The 18,406-nt window shown below is 33.7% G+C and overlaps 1 protein-coding gene across 52 annotated transcripts in view; it reads left to right on the forward strand.

Moving 5' to 3' along the window:
• The window catches only part of Rims2 (regulating synaptic membrane exocytosis 2), a 486,087-nt gene that overhangs the window by 347,260 nt on the left and 120,421 nt on the right, over window positions 1-18,406 (forward strand). For 22 of the 52 annotated variants that reach the window (XM_017316372.2, XM_017316375.2, XM_017316373.2 and 19 more), the window contains one exon: window positions 9,520-9,552. The exons of the other annotated variants lie outside the window; for them this stretch is intronic. In XM_017316372.2, the coding sequence (XP_017171861.1) occupies window positions 9,520-9,552 (33 nt within the window). The remainder of the gene's footprint in view (window positions 1-9,519; window positions 9,553-18,406) is intronic. 52 annotated transcript variants of the gene reach the window in all.

Below are 18,406 nucleotides of genomic sequence, written 5' to 3' on the forward strand. Positions count from 1 at the left end.
AAATTATCTGATGTGATGAGGCTACCTGGATTGCAGTTGCTTTGTAGACATTGTTTATCCGTCTTCAAATTACCTAATTTATTAAGTCAATACTAAGTTATCTTATATACATATATCTTATCTTATATACATATATCTTATATATATACATATATCTTATATACAGACTATAATATACCAAAATAAAGTAATAATTTAGGATTTTCATACCTCAAAATGACTAAATTTTAATAATATCAGTTTAATAATACTGTAAAATTTAAATTCACAACTGAATCAGTGAAATTTTTAATTGGAATCTTGAGAAAATTTAAAGTATTTTACTAAAGAGACTTTCCTACTTAGTGATTCCTAATTAATTTGGAACATATTGATACAGTAATTTAAAACAATAGTTAGACAAATTAATTTACATTATACAAATCTGATTTTCACTTAATAATAATATAATAGTGATTTTACCTTCAATTTTACCCTAAATGGAAATGTTATTTTGCATAGGGTAAATGGTAGGTAAAGGGCCAGAGCTTTATGTATGCATGGTGAAACTATATGCAGTTTAACGTGTACATAGTAGCAATTGTTTACTTACTGTGTAGAGGAATGTGAATAAAAACAGCCAGAGTCCATGATTAGATCAGTAAGCAAAGAATGTTGCTATCAAGCATAATAACCAGAGTTTAATCCATAAAATTCACATGGTAGAAACATAAAGCTTACTGTTTCGAGTTTTCCTCTGACTTCTATGCATATTCCATGTGTGTGTGTGTGTGTGTGTGTGTGTATGTGTGTGTGTGTGTATTTGTGTGTATTTGTGGGAATGTGTGGGCACATAAGCGTGTGTATGGGCAGACACGTATATACTTGCAATAAATAAATATGTTTAAAAAGAAGACAAGTAAGAAGGTCGCTTTTAATGGCTAATGTTCCTCCCCCAGAGTTGGGAGGAGGAATGGGATGAAGAAATGTGAGAGTGTGGACTAAGAGGGGACAACTGCTGGACTGGAAATAAATTAATAAAAAAGAGAGAACGAGCCCTGTAATATCTATAAGTTCATAAAAAATTCAAAATCAAAGTACTTTATTAAAAAAAGAGCTAATACAGGGTTAAGATTGTTGGTTGACAGGGAGATTTTATATGCCCAACAAGTTGCTATCTTCCCATCTCTATCATCACTTTCATCTCTTGTCCTCTTAGTCTATCTTGTGTCCACTCTGCTTCATCTACACTGACCTCGTGTTTTTTCTGGACTATATCAGACATACTTCTAACTTAAAATATCTACACTTCAATATTCTTACAATGTCCTTTTCTCTTAAACTACCTTAATCTCTGTGGCCTACTTAGAGAGGACTCTACTGACCATACTATCCAAAATTGCATCATGCTTTATACAATGTATTTCCTTTTTACTTACTTTGTGCTTGCCTATTTAGCAATTATCTCTAAGACACTATATGTTTCCATGTTCATTGCTACAGGCTGTTTACCACTAAATTGTGCTTTATAAAGACCCCATGAGACCTTGAGGATGGTCCTATTTCGTCTTCTCCTGTATTCTTGATACCTGTACCCGTGCCTACACTATAGTAGATGCTTAATACTTGTTTATTGAATGAAGAAGGGTTATATGAACCTGCAAGATTTTCTAGGCTGTTGGGTATGCCAAGTAAACTATGTTCATGATGCTAAGAAATGTTTTTGCCTTGTTTTATCACTAGAGTAACTGAAGTATTTCTTAGCATATTAATTTTCTTATCAAGTAATGAATATAGTAGCAAACTAAATAGCTATTTTATTATATATTGAAACTAATTTTTCATATGCATTAAAAATCTTTAAAATTGCAAAGAAATATTTCATTTTACCACAATAAAACAGTTCCTAATAATTTTTACTTCTAAAATAAATTCACATTTTTGAACTCACCAAAGTAATGGTTATTCTCTATAAAGCCATTTAAGTTATCACTAATTATTTTCTTTATGCCTTGAATCCATTCATCTTATTAAAAATAAACGTAAAGGTTTACAAAAAGCATAATTTAAAAAATTTTTAGATCCTGAGTTCCATAAAACAACTTGAGCCATGTAAACTTTCTATATTTAAATTTTTAACAACTTATATATTATAGAATTTAGGAGAATGTGCCTTGAAAATAATTCCAATTCTTGAAGTTTTGTAATGTGCAATATCTGTGGTTCTGACAAGCACTGATCTTCTTCTTCTTTTTTTTAATCTATACTAGAAGTTACATGGGAAGACCAGCAGGGAAAGGCGAATGGTACAGTAAGTGATGACAAACCATTGCCGACCCCGAAACAGCAGCAGTCTGAGGCAGGTTTGTCAGGGTTTGGAAACCACATGAAAGCGTGAGACTACATGCACTGCATTTCATGCTTTTTAAAGTGTGTGCTCTTATTTCTCATCTTCTCATTTTGATATGAACTTTACAGTGTGTGCATCCAGCATGGACTACATGATGAGTGCTTAACATGATTCGCTTATAGAATTAACCTCCTGTCTTTAAAGGAAAATCAATTTAAAGGGAAAAGGACAGTGTAGGTACAAGTGAATGTGCCTGCTGTATGCATTCAGTGGTACTTCAAGTGGAGAAGCACTCACTGCTCTCAACAGGACTGATGAAACTCAATAGAAACGTTAAAGCTTGACTTTTTAATGCATCCCTATTTATTTTCAAATGCTAAGAGATAGCTCTGCCATAATATGATTTATTTGCAACTTAGGGCATCAGAAGATGCTGGCTGCAACAGGAAAGAGAAGGATGACACAGTTCAAGAATCAATAAGTGTCTCCTCAAATCATTGATTTTACCAAGTGAAACATTTTGTTTTACTTTCTTCTTCATCAGTTTGTACAAAGTTTGATTACGTAGCAAGTCCCCATCCCCACCACCATATTTTAAGAGGAAAGAAATAAAAGTTGGTGAGATCTATTCAATAATCAGTATAACTTTTAATTTGTAATTAGAGAAATCAGTGTGAAATAAAATTTTATCAACTTTAAAATATTTGAATGGTTTTTACTTGTAATTTTATTTTAAATGGCTGTGTATAGGAACAATGACATTGTATTTTGACAATGTGCTGGCTTATTTTTCTCAGAGCTTAAAAATCTTTAATTTAAATACATCAAGGTAGAAATCAAAATTGTTCATTCATAATCTTTATTACCATCTTTTGCAATTGCAACATTAAGGCTAACAACAAATTATTTGAGAACACAGGAAAGACAAAGAAACAGTCCTTTTAAAATCTTTGGTGACATAAACAAGTTAAAAAAGTAGTTGCACTATGTCCTGAGCTGTTATACTTATGACAAGTGCTATTAAGGAGAATAGAGTGCCAGCCAGGAAAAGCTTATTGCATAATAAGTCTGCATGCTAGAACAGCTGTCAAAGCCAAATGAAACATAATGAGACATAATTCATTTTAGAAATTTAAATATGTTTGTTAGAGTGGAAAATAGAAATCTTATGTTTAGCAAGTCTTAACGTGTATTAGAAAATATTAATAATTTTAATATATTTAAGGGAATATAAAAATTACAATGTGAAATTAATTTGTATTATGATTTATATAATAAACTTACCCCTTAAAAGCATCTCTCAAGAGAAATATTTAGTCGTGTGGAGCTCTTTCTTGTTGAGTGAGAGTCTCTGCTCTGCCACTATAAGCAAACTAAGTGACTAATTATTTCCCTCACTATATTGTGTAATATGGATTATCCTTGCTCATAAACTGTTATGTGTCAGCAAACCTGATACATGATATGTTTTGGCCATAAAAACCTTTATTTCTACATCAAAATCACAAGGCAATACAATGTTTGGCTGAAAGAATCTAAAGCTAAGATTTCTTTTAAATATTTTTACATTATTTGCATAATATGTGTATACGTTTATAACTATTTACACATATACATATAAATTTTTATGTATATATACAATTAAATGAATATATATACACATATATCGTTTATTTGGACATAACTTGCTTATACACTAGAGGAAATTAGTGAGTACTTCATGCCAGAATAATGATTTAAATTTTATGTTTTGTCAGTTTTGGTGTGAGTTATACTATGAAAACTGGTTGTCTAAATCAAAACACTAAAATTAAGTTTTAGTTGTGCGATATTGTACTGAAATGGAATAAATGTTGAATACTTATGTACCAAACTTTTGTGTAGTTTTAAAAGACATGGAAGATATAGAGTAGGTATTTTTAATGTGGAATTTTTAAACATGTTATAACCCTGAACTTTATATAAGGAAGACATGCTAGGAGTATTTATTTTATCTTTAGGTAAATCTATGCTGTCAGTTGTCTACTTGCTAAAATCAGTGCTCAAAACATGGTTTTATTCACTAAAATTAAGATCACCTTTCATGGGTTATCAAAATTCCTTATCAGACATTGATAGTAGCAAAAGGTGACATTGGAAAAAGTTTCTCTGTGTATGAACCTAAACCCTAGATAGCAAGTTCCTGGCATACCAGGAATATATATTGTTCTTATTTTAAGCTGGCCTTCTGTTAAAATATATACAAGAATTACTTATAGTGTTTGATAACTTTTCCAGTTTAGAAAGTATGTCAACAACAAGTGTGATAAACACTTTAGTAATACATGCTAATTTGCATGTATTACTAAAGATAGATTAGATCTATAGATTAGAACATGAAATAAATGTTTGAGTGAATTTTGAATAGCATCTACTTTTTTTAGAGAAATTGAATTGAACTAAGGTATCCTAGTATTACCAGAGAGGAATTGTTCACTTTCTAATGTGATGGGTGGCTCCAGAAATGGAGATCGCTAGGAGTGTGTTTGATCATAGTCTCACCTTTACCACATCAGGGTCTCTGCTATGAGTGAAAAGTATAACAACTGGAATGTCTTCAATGCCCAGAATTTACTGTGTAGTCGATTATATTCCTTATGAAGCATGCACATTAGATTTGTTTTAGGGTGTAACTTTAATGATTCTGGTCTTCTTGTTTGTTGGCTTGTTTGTTTGTTGTTTGTTTTTAGTTCTGAACCTAGACCCCATCATATGCTAGGCAAAGCCCAGCCCTAGATATTCTTAATATAAATGGAAAATACATAATCATGGACAATATATAGTTTATTTTTATGAGCACTCTTACTGTAGACAAGAAAGCTATGATCACTACAAATACAATGAACACTATTAAACATTGAAAACATTGTTTATGTTTGTGAATTTATCTGCACATAAATGACGAAAAATTCCCTTTAAGAAAAAGCATACATCTACATAAAATAGTTCAGTTTCATATTGTGTTCCCTACATAAGAAGTGTGCTGAGAAAGCTATTTGGTTGACTTTTTCACATTTAATACATGTTTGGAAGTGCTATAGGTTCACAGATTTTCAGTCATTCAAAATGTGTGAAAATAGCACTTTAATGATTTCTACTATGTTTGAAGATTAAACCTATCCGTCTGTAGGCATTTTTCTTGCCCTGGTTGGTTTTTTTTTTTTATGCTGTTTTTTTTTTTGTTTGTTTGTTTGTTTGTAAGTCAAGTCAATGAAACGCTGTATTGAAGTACCATATATACTATTTATGTCTTAGTTATATTCCATACTCCTGAGATTTTACTAATTACTGTGGCTATTGTGTAAGTTCTACTTTAGCTTTATATGATATGAGTGATGGTTTCTTCCCAATATCAACATTTCCACAGCACAATATTTGTGGAATTTTCATCTTAGATGTAGATAAGAATTTTTCTTTGATTTACCTTTGGAATTATGATTTATAAATTTATCTGAATTTTATTTTTTACTTTAATAAATTTTATACATACAATTTTCTTGGGTATTTTTCATATTTTATATTTTTTATTCTTGAATACCTTGACATTTCTTGAAAGAAGATATGATTTATTTGATCTAAAGCATAATTCTAAATTAATCTTATAATTTATACTTTGTCCTTTAAATCTGGAAAGATTAATCAGGATTCTATTTTTAGTTACTTTTACATATTTTCTGATTATAGATTGTGATAGAGAAAAATATGTGTAAGTCAAAGTAATATTTAATAAGATGCAGATTAACAGATGAGCTTTAGATTTAAGTCCTAGTAGCACACTTAGAAATAAATATGGCCATCACCTGACCTTCATGTGACCAGTTTCAGGGCCTCCCACAGGCAGCAGAGCCATTTTCTCCTGCCTTGTCTCCAAGCCATCCTGCCTGTGAATGTGCTCATCCAGGCGTTTTTGGAACATCCATCTTCTTTTATAGCTGTCATTGTCAATCTCTCACCTCACAAATTCCCATACTAGTGTGAGCTGAATGCCCTAAGGAACTTAAACTCGTCATGTTTCTACTTCATTGTATCCCAAGTATTTGAAAGATTACTACATAGTGATAAACTAGTGCTTATGATTTTTCTAAATTCATATTTCATTGTGATTTGTGAAAATAACTTGTTCCGTGTGTTATAGTGAACAGAAAAAGGCAATGAACTTTATAAGATCTTTGTATTTGCTACGTCCAAAACAAAATCTATCCGTAACTGACAGAAGTTACCACTTATGGTAAAGGGTACATTTTGCTATCTGTGATCGCTCTTAACTAGTTATGGGTAAATTAAAATTCCGGTTTACTAATATTAGGTGGTAGCTGGTTGTTGCCTGAAAGAGGAATTCACTCTTAATTACCATTGACAGCACTGAGGACATAGTAACTTGTGACATGGTAACAGTCAAATGCAAGCTAGAGAATGGGAGGTTTGGAGGGGAGACACAAAACTTTTTTAAAGTTGACTTCATTCTTAAGAATTTCTCACATGTATACAATTAAATATAATTATAACCTTCATTTTCCTCTCCATCTTACCTTATACCCCTTCCCAACTTCATTCGGGTGGCAGAGGACTCATTAAGTCCACTGGAGTATGGGAAACTACAAGTTGACACATAGCTGCTTTTAAGGCTCAGTGGAGTCTGCTCTTCATTACAATACCATGAATACCATGTACAAAAGAGTTGTGGGGTTTTGTTTGTTTGTTTGTTTGTTTTACAAATTGTGGCATGATATAGACATGATTGCTGAAGTATGATTTATGCTTTTGAGTGTTTCTTTTTAAGTGATAGTGTTTTAACACTTACTATATAATATAATCATAAGGAAGGCAAGAAAGCAGGCCACCGAGCTGATATAACTGCATTTATACTTGGAGTGTTTCTGATTTGCTTGAGTCTGTCTGCTACAGTTATATTTTATATATACTTTCGAGCTGTATCACTGTATCATAGTTACATGAATAATGAAAATGATTTAATGGATACTTTGTTGTACTAAGATGGTGGTCAAGATGTATCCTCTTGATTCCTGTTACAAACAATATAAAATTTGTATTGTCTAAGATTTATAAAATGTCTGTGTCTAAGAATGTAGGTCCTGATCTATCACCTATAAACCTGAAATCATTCTAGGTTTCTTGACCATTGGAATGAGGTGGTTTTTCTTAAGAATGTTTACAATGAACTGTTTGGGTCTCAGTGAGAGCACTGGCTCTTGGTCTTCCTGCCTGTGTGACTCACTGTCTCTCATGGCTGTGGCTCAGAGAGCAGTGAGGGGAAACCTGTTGTTCTGATGCTGATCCTGCTGCTGTATTTGTTCTGTGACTAAGTTCGCTTGAATTCTCTATGCTTCCACTATTTACTATAATAATGAGTGAAATTGAGACGAAATTATCATTTAAAAAGCAGTATATAATATGGAAACCATATAAATTAACCCAGTGTACAGTGTAAAATACTGGACAGGAAAGCAAGCTTCATTAATTGCAATCTGTGTTTTCTGGAAAAAACAAAACAAAACAAAACAAAAACCAATATTCTCTTGGAGAAGCTGCAAGTACCTATAAACAATTGTTTTCTTCCCCATTCTTCCCAGTTTACTTCTACCATGTTATGAAACTGTTTTAGCACTGTGCTAAATGTTTATATATGAAAATGTCATATCAAAGAATAATAATGTGACAGAATTCCGTATGAGCCTTTGTTATTAATGTATCTAATTTTTAAATTATCTTCTTCATAGTATGGGTGTAATGAGAGTGAAAAAGGAAATACAGCTTGTAACTTTTTTATACACATGAGTACATTTGAGAAGGGCACAAAATCTATGTCTTGTGTTCAATCATATTAGGGGCCTCCAGTTAGAAATGCAGTTGTGAGGAGTATCTTATTTTGATATGTGAAAATATGCTTACATAATAAAAAAACAACATTGCTATGGTATCAAAATATCATTCCTTTTCCAGTTATTTTAGCTTTCATCCTTTTCTAAGATATTTTAATCCTTTTCTTTTAATAGACTTTGTTTTTTTGACATTCATAAAAGAAACATTTGTTGTAAGAATTAATTGTGTCAGGACTTACAGTTCTAATATATTTGCATTCCAACATGTTTTTTTTCCTCAAAAATAATTCAAAGACTATAATTTACTTAGTCAAGAACTGAATGTGGTATTTACGAATTTTGTGTATTTGATTCAGAAGATTTCAATATGACTTTGTGTTATAAAATCTCCCTATGTCAATTGAGCTCAGACTGCTTCACCAATATGTTAAAAGACTTTCTTTGAAAGCTTTATTTAATTGGCTTTGTTTTCTTGATTTCAAGTTACTGTGTAAAAAGCTTTTCAACTTCTCAAATAGTAGTTAGAAAAGTATTATTATCCAAATGTATGCCATATCTATTCTAGTCAATGGTGATTTCCAAAGGTAAATCTTAAAAAGATACTGTAGTAACAATATATAATGTGGTATTTGTAAGAATTATCTGAGTAAATGTTTACTATAAATAAACATGATAAACATTTGTCAAAATCAAATGACAATTTTAACTTTCAGTGACAAACTACAACCTCATATTTCATGTACTATTCTTATAATGAGTTGTATTGTATTTTACTATTTTTTATTTTTTTATTTAAACATTTAACTAGGGTGGAGTGATTTAATGAAATATTGGCCTGACAGATGAACTTTTTTTTCTGATTAAATGGAGAAATACCACAGTGTGAGTGGGACCCAGCTCTTTTTAATGATGACTCAATTAAATTCTTTCTTCAGATACTTAGATGTTGGAAGCATTTGCATGTTTTAATTTGACTGAGTAATGTCTTGAAAAATGTGGTCATACCAATCATATTGGTTTTACTAATGGTATTTTATTTTAGTGTCGGTATTCAAGATTGGCTGAGCTTTTTTAGATTCACTTCTATGCACTAACCTTATTTTTCTCATTCTGCTAACTTAATTAACTACATTCCCATCAGCTCTTCTAATCTGATATGCTGTGCACTTGACTCTCTTCCCTACGACTTCACAGGACTTCTTTCAAAGTGACCCAGGGTTCTTTCCTTCAGCATCACTTTTAGCTTTCGACTGCATCCACTCATACCCATCTCCTTTGTCTATGTCTGTTCATTGCATGCTGTGATCACAGAAGATGTGGACTCCACAAGGAAAAGAAATACAGGTCTGTGTCTCCTCCTGGCCTCCTTTGCTCTCTTTTCATGTAATCTGACTTGTCCTAGAAACAGTTTACCACTTGTTTTGCTCATTTTTTAACTTTGCACTTTTCTAATATATGAAAATATTAAATTTTCCAGGTGTCTTAAGTTTTTATTTTATAATTTTTACATAGCTTCTCCAATTTGATGGATAAAAGTAAAATTTCACATAATTCATATATCTTGTCTTTTTATAACTAGAAAATAACCAGAGACCCAAGGGATACGTATATGGATATATGTATGTATGTGTATATTTACCAGAGAAAGTCACCTAAATTAAATAAGTTAGTCATAATTTACTCCCAAAATTATTCTTCATTTTAAACTTGATTTGTTCCATTTTTACATAACTTGAAAAACACATTTTTGGTATATCATGACCAGCATTTTCCTAGGATATAAGGATACCAAAGACTTAATATATGCTCTGAAGAAAGTCTATTACATTTATTTACTTATTTCTATTACTTAGTAATTAATAGATCAGAATAATATGCTATGCTAATCTGCCAGCATGAATACTTTTTCAGTCTTTTCAACAAAATTACAAATTTAAATAAAATTTGTTTTAAATAAATATACATAGGGGGAAATCATGTAAGAGGTGAAACTTTAATATTTATTAAACACATACATTAAACAAATGCTCTGTAATACTGCTCGAGGTGTTGGAAACATCAAGGCAATCAAAACAGCTGCATATCCTTGCAGGTATTTTCAGGGCTTGACTTACAAATAAAGGGAGTAATTAATTATTGGTACTATTATTATTTTAGATGACAAAAACTGATATCATTTTTGTCATATTTATGTTAGTTAAAACAATACTTCTGATACTGAGTTAAAAGTTAGGAAATGTTTGGTTTTTTTTTTGGAGGGGGGACTTTTCAAATAGATATGGAATCAAGGAAACAGTGGTCAATGGCCTCAAGCAATGTTACATGAAATTATTAGAATTCACAGAGGTTCTATGAAATTACTGAAACACATTAAGCAACAGAATTACAAAGATGCTAGTAATTTATGTGGCATCAATAACAAAGCAATCCATCAGTTAATAGATAATGATTAAAATTAAGAATATCAATATAATACATGAAAAGATAATTTAAAGATGTGGCACCTTCAATTCATTGAATAAACCTTATTGATGCAGGACTGAGGACATAAATAATCTCTTGTTATTTGGTTGTCAGATGCTTGTACATTTTATAGGAAAATACAGGTTGTATATCCTTCAGAATAATTTGAGTTCATTTTCTAGATGGGTTAAGTAAAAGGCTCATTTGGGTTATCCAAGTATAAAAGATTAATAATAGCAATTAGATGTGTGAATCTGAAATTGAGAAAAATATTTATACTGGGCTTTTCGAAAGGATGCCACTAGCAGACAAAGGACTATGCTAGCTCAGATGAACAGAGATCCTAAATTCACAAGGCATTGTTTCCTTTCAGCTGTGTGAGCGACTCAGTAGCACAGTTCTGCTGTAATTATTTTGATCCGAGTTTCACTGATGAAAAGTTATAAAAGAAAGTAAAAGTGAACAAAGAATTTGGGAGTCATGCCAGTTGACGTAATGTTCTAATGAATGATCAGGAAAGGGCATAATTAGATGCAGAATTTTTTAAATTGCTGAGAGAAAAGATTTGATGAAATCACTGTAATTTGATATAATACTGAAAACAAATTAAAAAAAACAGGAAATTATTATCAGTGACTAATATGGTATTTATTTTTTAATGTGTTAAGCATTGTAAGGAGAAGGTGTGCCCCAGGAATGTGTTCCTGAGATAGAATATATAATGGCAATTGGAGAGGCAAATATGCTTTACTGCTAGAACTTTATAGGTGACTGTAGTATGCAGTTTTTGTTCTACCCACCTTTAGCTCCGGGAGGTAACTGCACTACCAGACCCTACCTGGCTTCCCTTGAATCCTTAGATAAAAGATACAGACACTCAGCTGTTCATTTCACTTTGCCTTCTTGGCACAATTGCTGGGTGTTACTCTCTCCTGCCCTGAAAAGCACGTTCTTACAAATTTCTAATCTCTGTCTCTCCCACCTGCCCTAAACTTCAATTGCTAAACTACCCTTCCCACCTGCCTATAAGAGCAGCCTGTGTGGCCACTCAATTTTGAGAGCTCAGGGGACTTTTAGTTCTCCTCCTCTGCATCTCCCTGCCCTGTGGCCAGGGACTGGGAAGTGCCACCTGTACCTTCTGCCCAGCAATTGGTCCATGGCTTTCTTTACTGACAGATCAAGAACCAATTGGGAAACAGGACCTTAGCATCAGAACTGCTCCTTACAGATGATTGGAGTTATTGAGGTGCCATGATAGGTAAAAGATGTGTTAAATTAGCTTTGGATGAACATAATTGATGTTTATATAGGACATAATTTATATAGGATATATAATTGAATGAACATAAAAAGTATTTACATGGGATTAGAAAAGCATATCACAGTGTTTCTGAGACAACTGCTATTGAAGGGCCAGCTTTCTATTCTGGATAAGAGTAGTAATAAACTCCCTATTAAGAAACTGAGGCCATGCCTCCTATAAATGAAAGAATAGGATGTTAGGGGAAATAGTCTACAGGGGAAAGATTTGGAGAATATGTTTTTTTAAGACAAATAAAACAGATTGGAAATTTTTCAGAAGAAAATGAATACTAGTTAAATCAAATACTTTGTATTGTTTAATAGTGGTTAAAAACAGAAGGGGAAATTAAGCTACTCTAAGGAATACAATTCAGAGATTGGATTTAGAAGTTATGAAAGGCTTTTTGTAACTTAAAAAGGGTAAAGTAATATGCTTGAGAGAGGTCAGAAAGTCAATCAAAGGATTGGTAATGAAGGCACCAGCCATAAGAGTAAATGGTTTCTAGTGTGCACAGGATTTGGAAGAATTTAAGGAAAGCAGAGGGGAAGCTTAGAAATGATGTACAAACTCATAGAATTCTCAAAATACAAATTTTTAAAACTTATGGAGAAAATGTTTTATTGGCTACTTATTGATATAATCCAAATTTTGTTATTAAGTACATGTAATCCAAATTTTCTCTGGGCACATATTTTAACACTGGTTGGCTTAGTAGATCTATAGCATTGAAGTCTTGGCTTTCTGACTTGCTATTGCAGTCATAATGCTGCAAATGAGGACTTGGTCTTTACTAAGCAACATTGTGCTAGTTTCTACAAACATAAATACCAGGGGCTAAGTGAAGATTAGCGCCATCTGTCCAAAGCCATGAAAGAAAGATGGATCCATAGAGGAGCAAAGAAGAGGCATTGATAGAAGAAATACTGTTAGCAAGTCTTATGACTAGCAGTTCACGGGGAACACCAGCTCTAGATAAAGGTGAGAGGTGGTTAATTCTTTTCTAGAGCTGTATGAAGTGTTAATCAGTCAAAGGTTAGTAACTTTATTAGCCTGGACTCACATCTCCAATGATGTTGAAGTTTAATTTTATCACTGTAAACTAATAGCTCAACCCAAAACATGTGTTCTTTCTGTTATATAGTATATCATTACTTATTAATTATTTATATTTGAAATGAATTGTTTTAGTATATATTTATTTTGTATAATGCGTGCGTGTGTGTGTGTGCGTGCGTGCGTGCGTGCGTGCGTGCGTGCGTGTGTGTGTGTGTGTGTGAAGCAAGTGTATTAGTTTGTGGCTGTGAGTGTAGGAGGTCATTGTTGCATAAGCGTCTGCATCCCAGCTTTGGCACCTGCAGTCCTAAGCTTGTCCCTTTGAAACACTGCACCCGAGTGACAGCAGACAGCAGCTCTCAAGTCTGAGAGACGCTGTGAGCCTCCACTCCCTAGGAAGGGGAACTTGAGCTGGCTTCCATTTTGGGTTGATAATGAATTCCAACTAGTTTAAAGGACTGCTTATATTTGGGGAATGGGATTCTGGGAATTGAACTCAGGACCTCACACTTCCTGAGCATATGCTATACCACTATTCTACAACCCCAGGCCAAAACTGTTAAGTTTTCATGAAGAATAAAAGGTTATTTCTGAAAAGAGGAGCACCCTCTTAAAAACTACAAAGAAATAAGAGAGAGAACTGATTCGTGTGGCTTCTATAAATGTGTTATCAAATCATAAATAAAAACTGAATAGTATATTGGGGTAACACATTTGCTATAGCTTAGAGAATGTATTGAGAGCTTTGAGACATAACTTACTTATAAAACTTTAACTGAAAAATGAGTGAAACTTATATAGAGATATTTCTCTTTTTTAAATAATTAATTTTTTTGCACTTCATATATTATTCCTTCCAACCCGTCCACCCTCCGACTGTTCCACATCCCATGTCTCCTCCCCATCCCCCTGTCTCCACATGGATGTCCCCACCCCCAACCCCACCTAAACTCCATGGGGCCTCCAGTCTCTTGATCGTTAGGTGCATCATCTATGAATAAACACAGACCCAGCAGTCCTCTAATGTATGTGTTGGGGGCCTCATATCAGCTGGTGTGTGCTGCCTGTTTGGTGGCCCAGTGTTTGAGAGATCTCGGGGGTCCAGATTGAGACTGCTGGTCACCCTCAGGGTCACCCTCCTCCTCAGCTTCTTCCAGCTTTAGGGGTCAGCAGCTTCTGTCCATTGGTTGGGTGCAAATATCTGACTCTGACTTTCAGCTGCTTGTTGAGTTTTTCAGAGGACAGTTATGATAAACCCCTTTTTGTGAGTGTTCCATAGCCTTCAAAATAGTGTCAGGTCTTGGGGTCTCCCCTTGAGCTGGATCTCACTTTGGGCCTGTCACTGGACCTTCTTTTCCTCAGGCTCCTCTCCATTTCCATCCCTGTAATTCTTTCAGACAGGAACAAATATAGGTGAGAGTTTTGACTGTGGGATGGCTATCCCATCCCTCACTTGATGTCCTGTCTTCCTGCTGGAGGTGGGCTCTGTAAGTTCCCTCTCCCTACTGTCAGGCATTTCATCTAAGGTCCCTCCCTTTGATTCCTGAGAGTCTCTCACCTCCCAGGTCTCTGGTGCATTCTGGAGGGTCCCCCCTACCTTTTACCTCCCAAGGTTACCTGTTTCCATTCTTTCTGCTAGCTCTCAGGGCTTCAGTCCTTTTCCCTCACCCAATACCAGATCAGGTCCCCCCACCCCCACCCCCAGCTCCTCCCAGTCTACTTTCCCTCCCAGGTTCCTCCCTCCCTCCCCACTTGTGATTGCTTTCTTCTCCCTCCCAAGTGGAACTGAGGCGTCCTCACTTGGGCCCTTTAGCTTGTTGAGCTTTTTGAGTTCTGTGGACTGTATCTTGGGTATTCTGCAGGTTTTTTTTTTTTTTTTTGGCTAATATCCACTTATTAGTGAGTACATACCATGCATGTCCTTTTGGGTCTGAGTTACCTCACTCAGGATGATATTTTCTAGTTCCATCCATTTGCCTGCAAAACTCAGGATGTCCTCATTCTTAATAGCTGAGTAGTATTCCATTGTGTAAATGAACCACATTTTCTGTATTCATTCTTCTTTCGTGAGACATCTGGGTTGTTTCCAGCTTTTGGCTATCACAAATAAGGCAGCTATGGACATAGTGGAACAGGTGCCCCTGTGGCATGGTGAGAAATCTTTTGGGTATATTTCCAAGAGTGGTATAACTTGGTCTTTTGGTAGATCTTTTTCCAATTTTCTGAGGAACCTCCAGATTGATTTCCAGAGTAAAGATATTTCTTTAAGAAATTCAGGATTAAGTAAATATATAAGATATTTCTTTAAGAAATTTAGGATTAAGTAAATATTTGAAAAATATTTAAATCATAATAAAGTAAATATTAATTGAAACATGATACTTATTTGAAATATCAAAGTAAGGTTATTATGAGGGTATAGTAAAATTAGTATGATCAGTATCAGTATAAATCCAGAACCTTAAAAATAACGATGGACTTCTTGGAAGGGGGTGGCATCTTTTGAGATGGTTCAATAGATACAGGCATTGCCACCAAGCCAGGTGATTTGAGTTCAATGTCCAGGACTCAAATGATGAAGGAGAGAACCAACTTCAGTAGTTTATCTCTGATCTCCACAAACATATAGTAGCTTTCCCTACCCTCTGCCAACAAAAATCTAATACATGTTTTAAGAGAAAAAAAATACTCATTTTTTTTAGCTAACTAAAGTTAAATTCACAGATAATCGATTCACTAAGATTTATTTGTAGCATGAAATTTATATCACTGTAATGAGGCATTGGTGAAATAAATGATATATGCGCAACCTTAATTTGTTATTTAAATATTAAGAATTGGGTTATAGAAGCCCTATCACTTTGGCAATTTGAAAGTACTTTTTATAAAGGACTTGCTAAATTTTTCCATAATTTTCCATTAAAAGTGGTATTTCTTAATAACTACAATTTAGCTCAAATTATGCAAAAAGCTTGTATTTCAGAAAAATATATCTACTGCTTACATTTTTGTGTGTATTATTATAAAACTCATAGGTTTTACATTGCAATTTTAACAGAATTTAATACATTAGTAATCTCTAACCAACAAGCAAGTAATGTGTTTGAATAATGGACATTCCCAAGATTGTTTAAAATAAAGAAAAAATTTTAATAATTGACAATCATAAACTATCACTTAAATTATTTGTCTGTAACACTGGAAGAAAAATGATTAATTCCGTTTTTTAAAAACCAAATATTGTTTACTTAGCGGTGTGTGAGTCCTGGGACTGACTGATCTTTCTTTCTTTCTTTCTTTCTTTCTTTCTTTCTTTCTTTCTTTCTTTCTTTCTTTCTTTCTTTCTTTCTCTCTTTTCTTCTTTTAGATAAATATGTCATTTATTTAGATTTTTGGTAAAATCTACAATATTCAGAATGGGAAACAATTTCCGAGATTGAAGAAACATAAATCCTTATGTTAAAGGAATTTTTAAAATCCTAAATTTAATAAATGAATAATATATTATGCCTTATAGCCTTAAGATTTCAAAAATCCATACCCAACTAAACTAATTTTTTTTTTGATAGTGAGCGTTTGTTTGCAGAACGTCTAACCAGTGGACAATAATCATAAGGTCAAGGTTGACAAGGTGCTCAGCTGACTTCTACATCTGACTACTGGGGATAGTGGCACAATAAACTTCCTAATTTATAAACCTCATTTCCTTCAGCTGAATACCTACCAGTTGCATAGTTGAATCATGTCCTAGTTTTCTTGAGGTGGTTTTGTGTTTGTTTTTGTTTTAAAGCAGCTCCCATACTGCTTTCCATAGTGGCACTGCTAACTTTCCTACCAACTGTGCATGCTTTCTCCCTGTACCTTCATTTCATACCCTCACCTTAAAAAAAAAAAAAAGGTATGGCCTTTCTCCCTGTCATGAAATAGAATTACAATGTAGGTATGATTTGTATCTCTCTGGTGGCTAAACTGTAAGCCATTCTCCCTCTTTTACTTCTCTTTCCTTTGAGAAATGTCTGTTCAGATCATTTTTCCCATATTTGATTGGATTTCTTTCTTTGGTGTTAAAAATATATTAAAGGTGTTTAAAAGATTAAAGGTAGCTCATTGGTTAAGCAGAGTCCAGTTTCCAGAACGGACAACCAGTTGTAACTCCAGCTCCAGGGAATCTGATGCTCACTTCTGGTTCCCCTGGGCACCTACACAGACATACACACAGGCATACACATGATTGGCAATAGATCTGTAAAGAAGTCTATTGGTTTCTTTGTGTATTCTGCATATTAATGCCCTGTTAGATAATTATCTGCCAAAGGCCTTACTCCCGTTCTTTAGGTTTTCTGTTTATTCTGTTGATGTTTCCTCTGCTGTACGTGAAGAAGCTTTCAACGTTTACATGACCCACTATTTAAACTGTTGCTTTCTCCCTTAGGATAGTGGAGTCCTGTTTAGGGAATCCTTGCTATAATCTTGATGAGCTTCTTGTTTGTTTTTCTTTTCTTTTAATTATTAGTTTCAAGTCTTTCATAACGACCCATGATACCTTTCCGCCTGGTCTTTATAAAATTTGAGAGGTATGGGTTAGTTGCAATCTCCACGTGAATGTCCAGTCTGCTCAGCCCTCTTTGTCTGACCTGTATTTTGGAGGAGCATGTCAAGAATAAGCTGCTGCTGCATTAGGTTCTGGGTCTTCTATAACATGGGTTTACATGTCTGTCTTTATCAATTACCTCTGATACCTCTTACCCACTTTGAAATCAGATATTGGCATGCATCCACCATTGATTGTCTTGCGCAGTCACTTTTGTAAATTTTTTTATTTATTTTGCTTCTACTTAAATTTGGTGTTTTGTTTGTTTGCTTGTTTTTTTGTCGACTCGTTTGCTTTCTAGTTTTGTGAAGGGCTCCAATGGTATTTTATTGGGGATTACATTGAGTTTTCACATTGGAGGGTGGAGTCACAGCTATTTTAATAGTACTAACTCTTTCAATATATAAACGTGGAACGTTTTCCATATGATAGATTTTCTCCAATTTTTCTTTTTTCCTTAGTGTTTTGCAATTTTCATTGTAGGAACCTTTTCTTCCATGATATTTTTATTCCTAGCTATTTTATTTTATTTTATTGATGCTATTGAAAATGGTATTCTTTTATGTTTTTTGTCTAAATGAGTTTGTAGTTGTTATATGTAGAAAATCTATGAATTTTATGTTGATTTTGGTTCCTGTAACTTGGCTGGATTCATCCACTCTCGAGTCCTGATGGAGTCTTGAGAGTTTTTCACAGACTATCAGACTATCTTCAAACAGGTGTGATGCAGCTTCCCCTTTTTCCTGTGTTCTTCTGGTTCATTCTCTTGCCTAATTGTTCTGGCTATA

This window comes from Mus musculus, chromosome 15 (genome assembly GCF_000001635.26).
Source record: "Mus musculus strain C57BL/6J chromosome 15, GRCm38.p6 C57BL/6J".
NCBI lineage: Eukaryota > Metazoa > Chordata > Mammalia > Rodentia > Muridae > Mus > Mus musculus.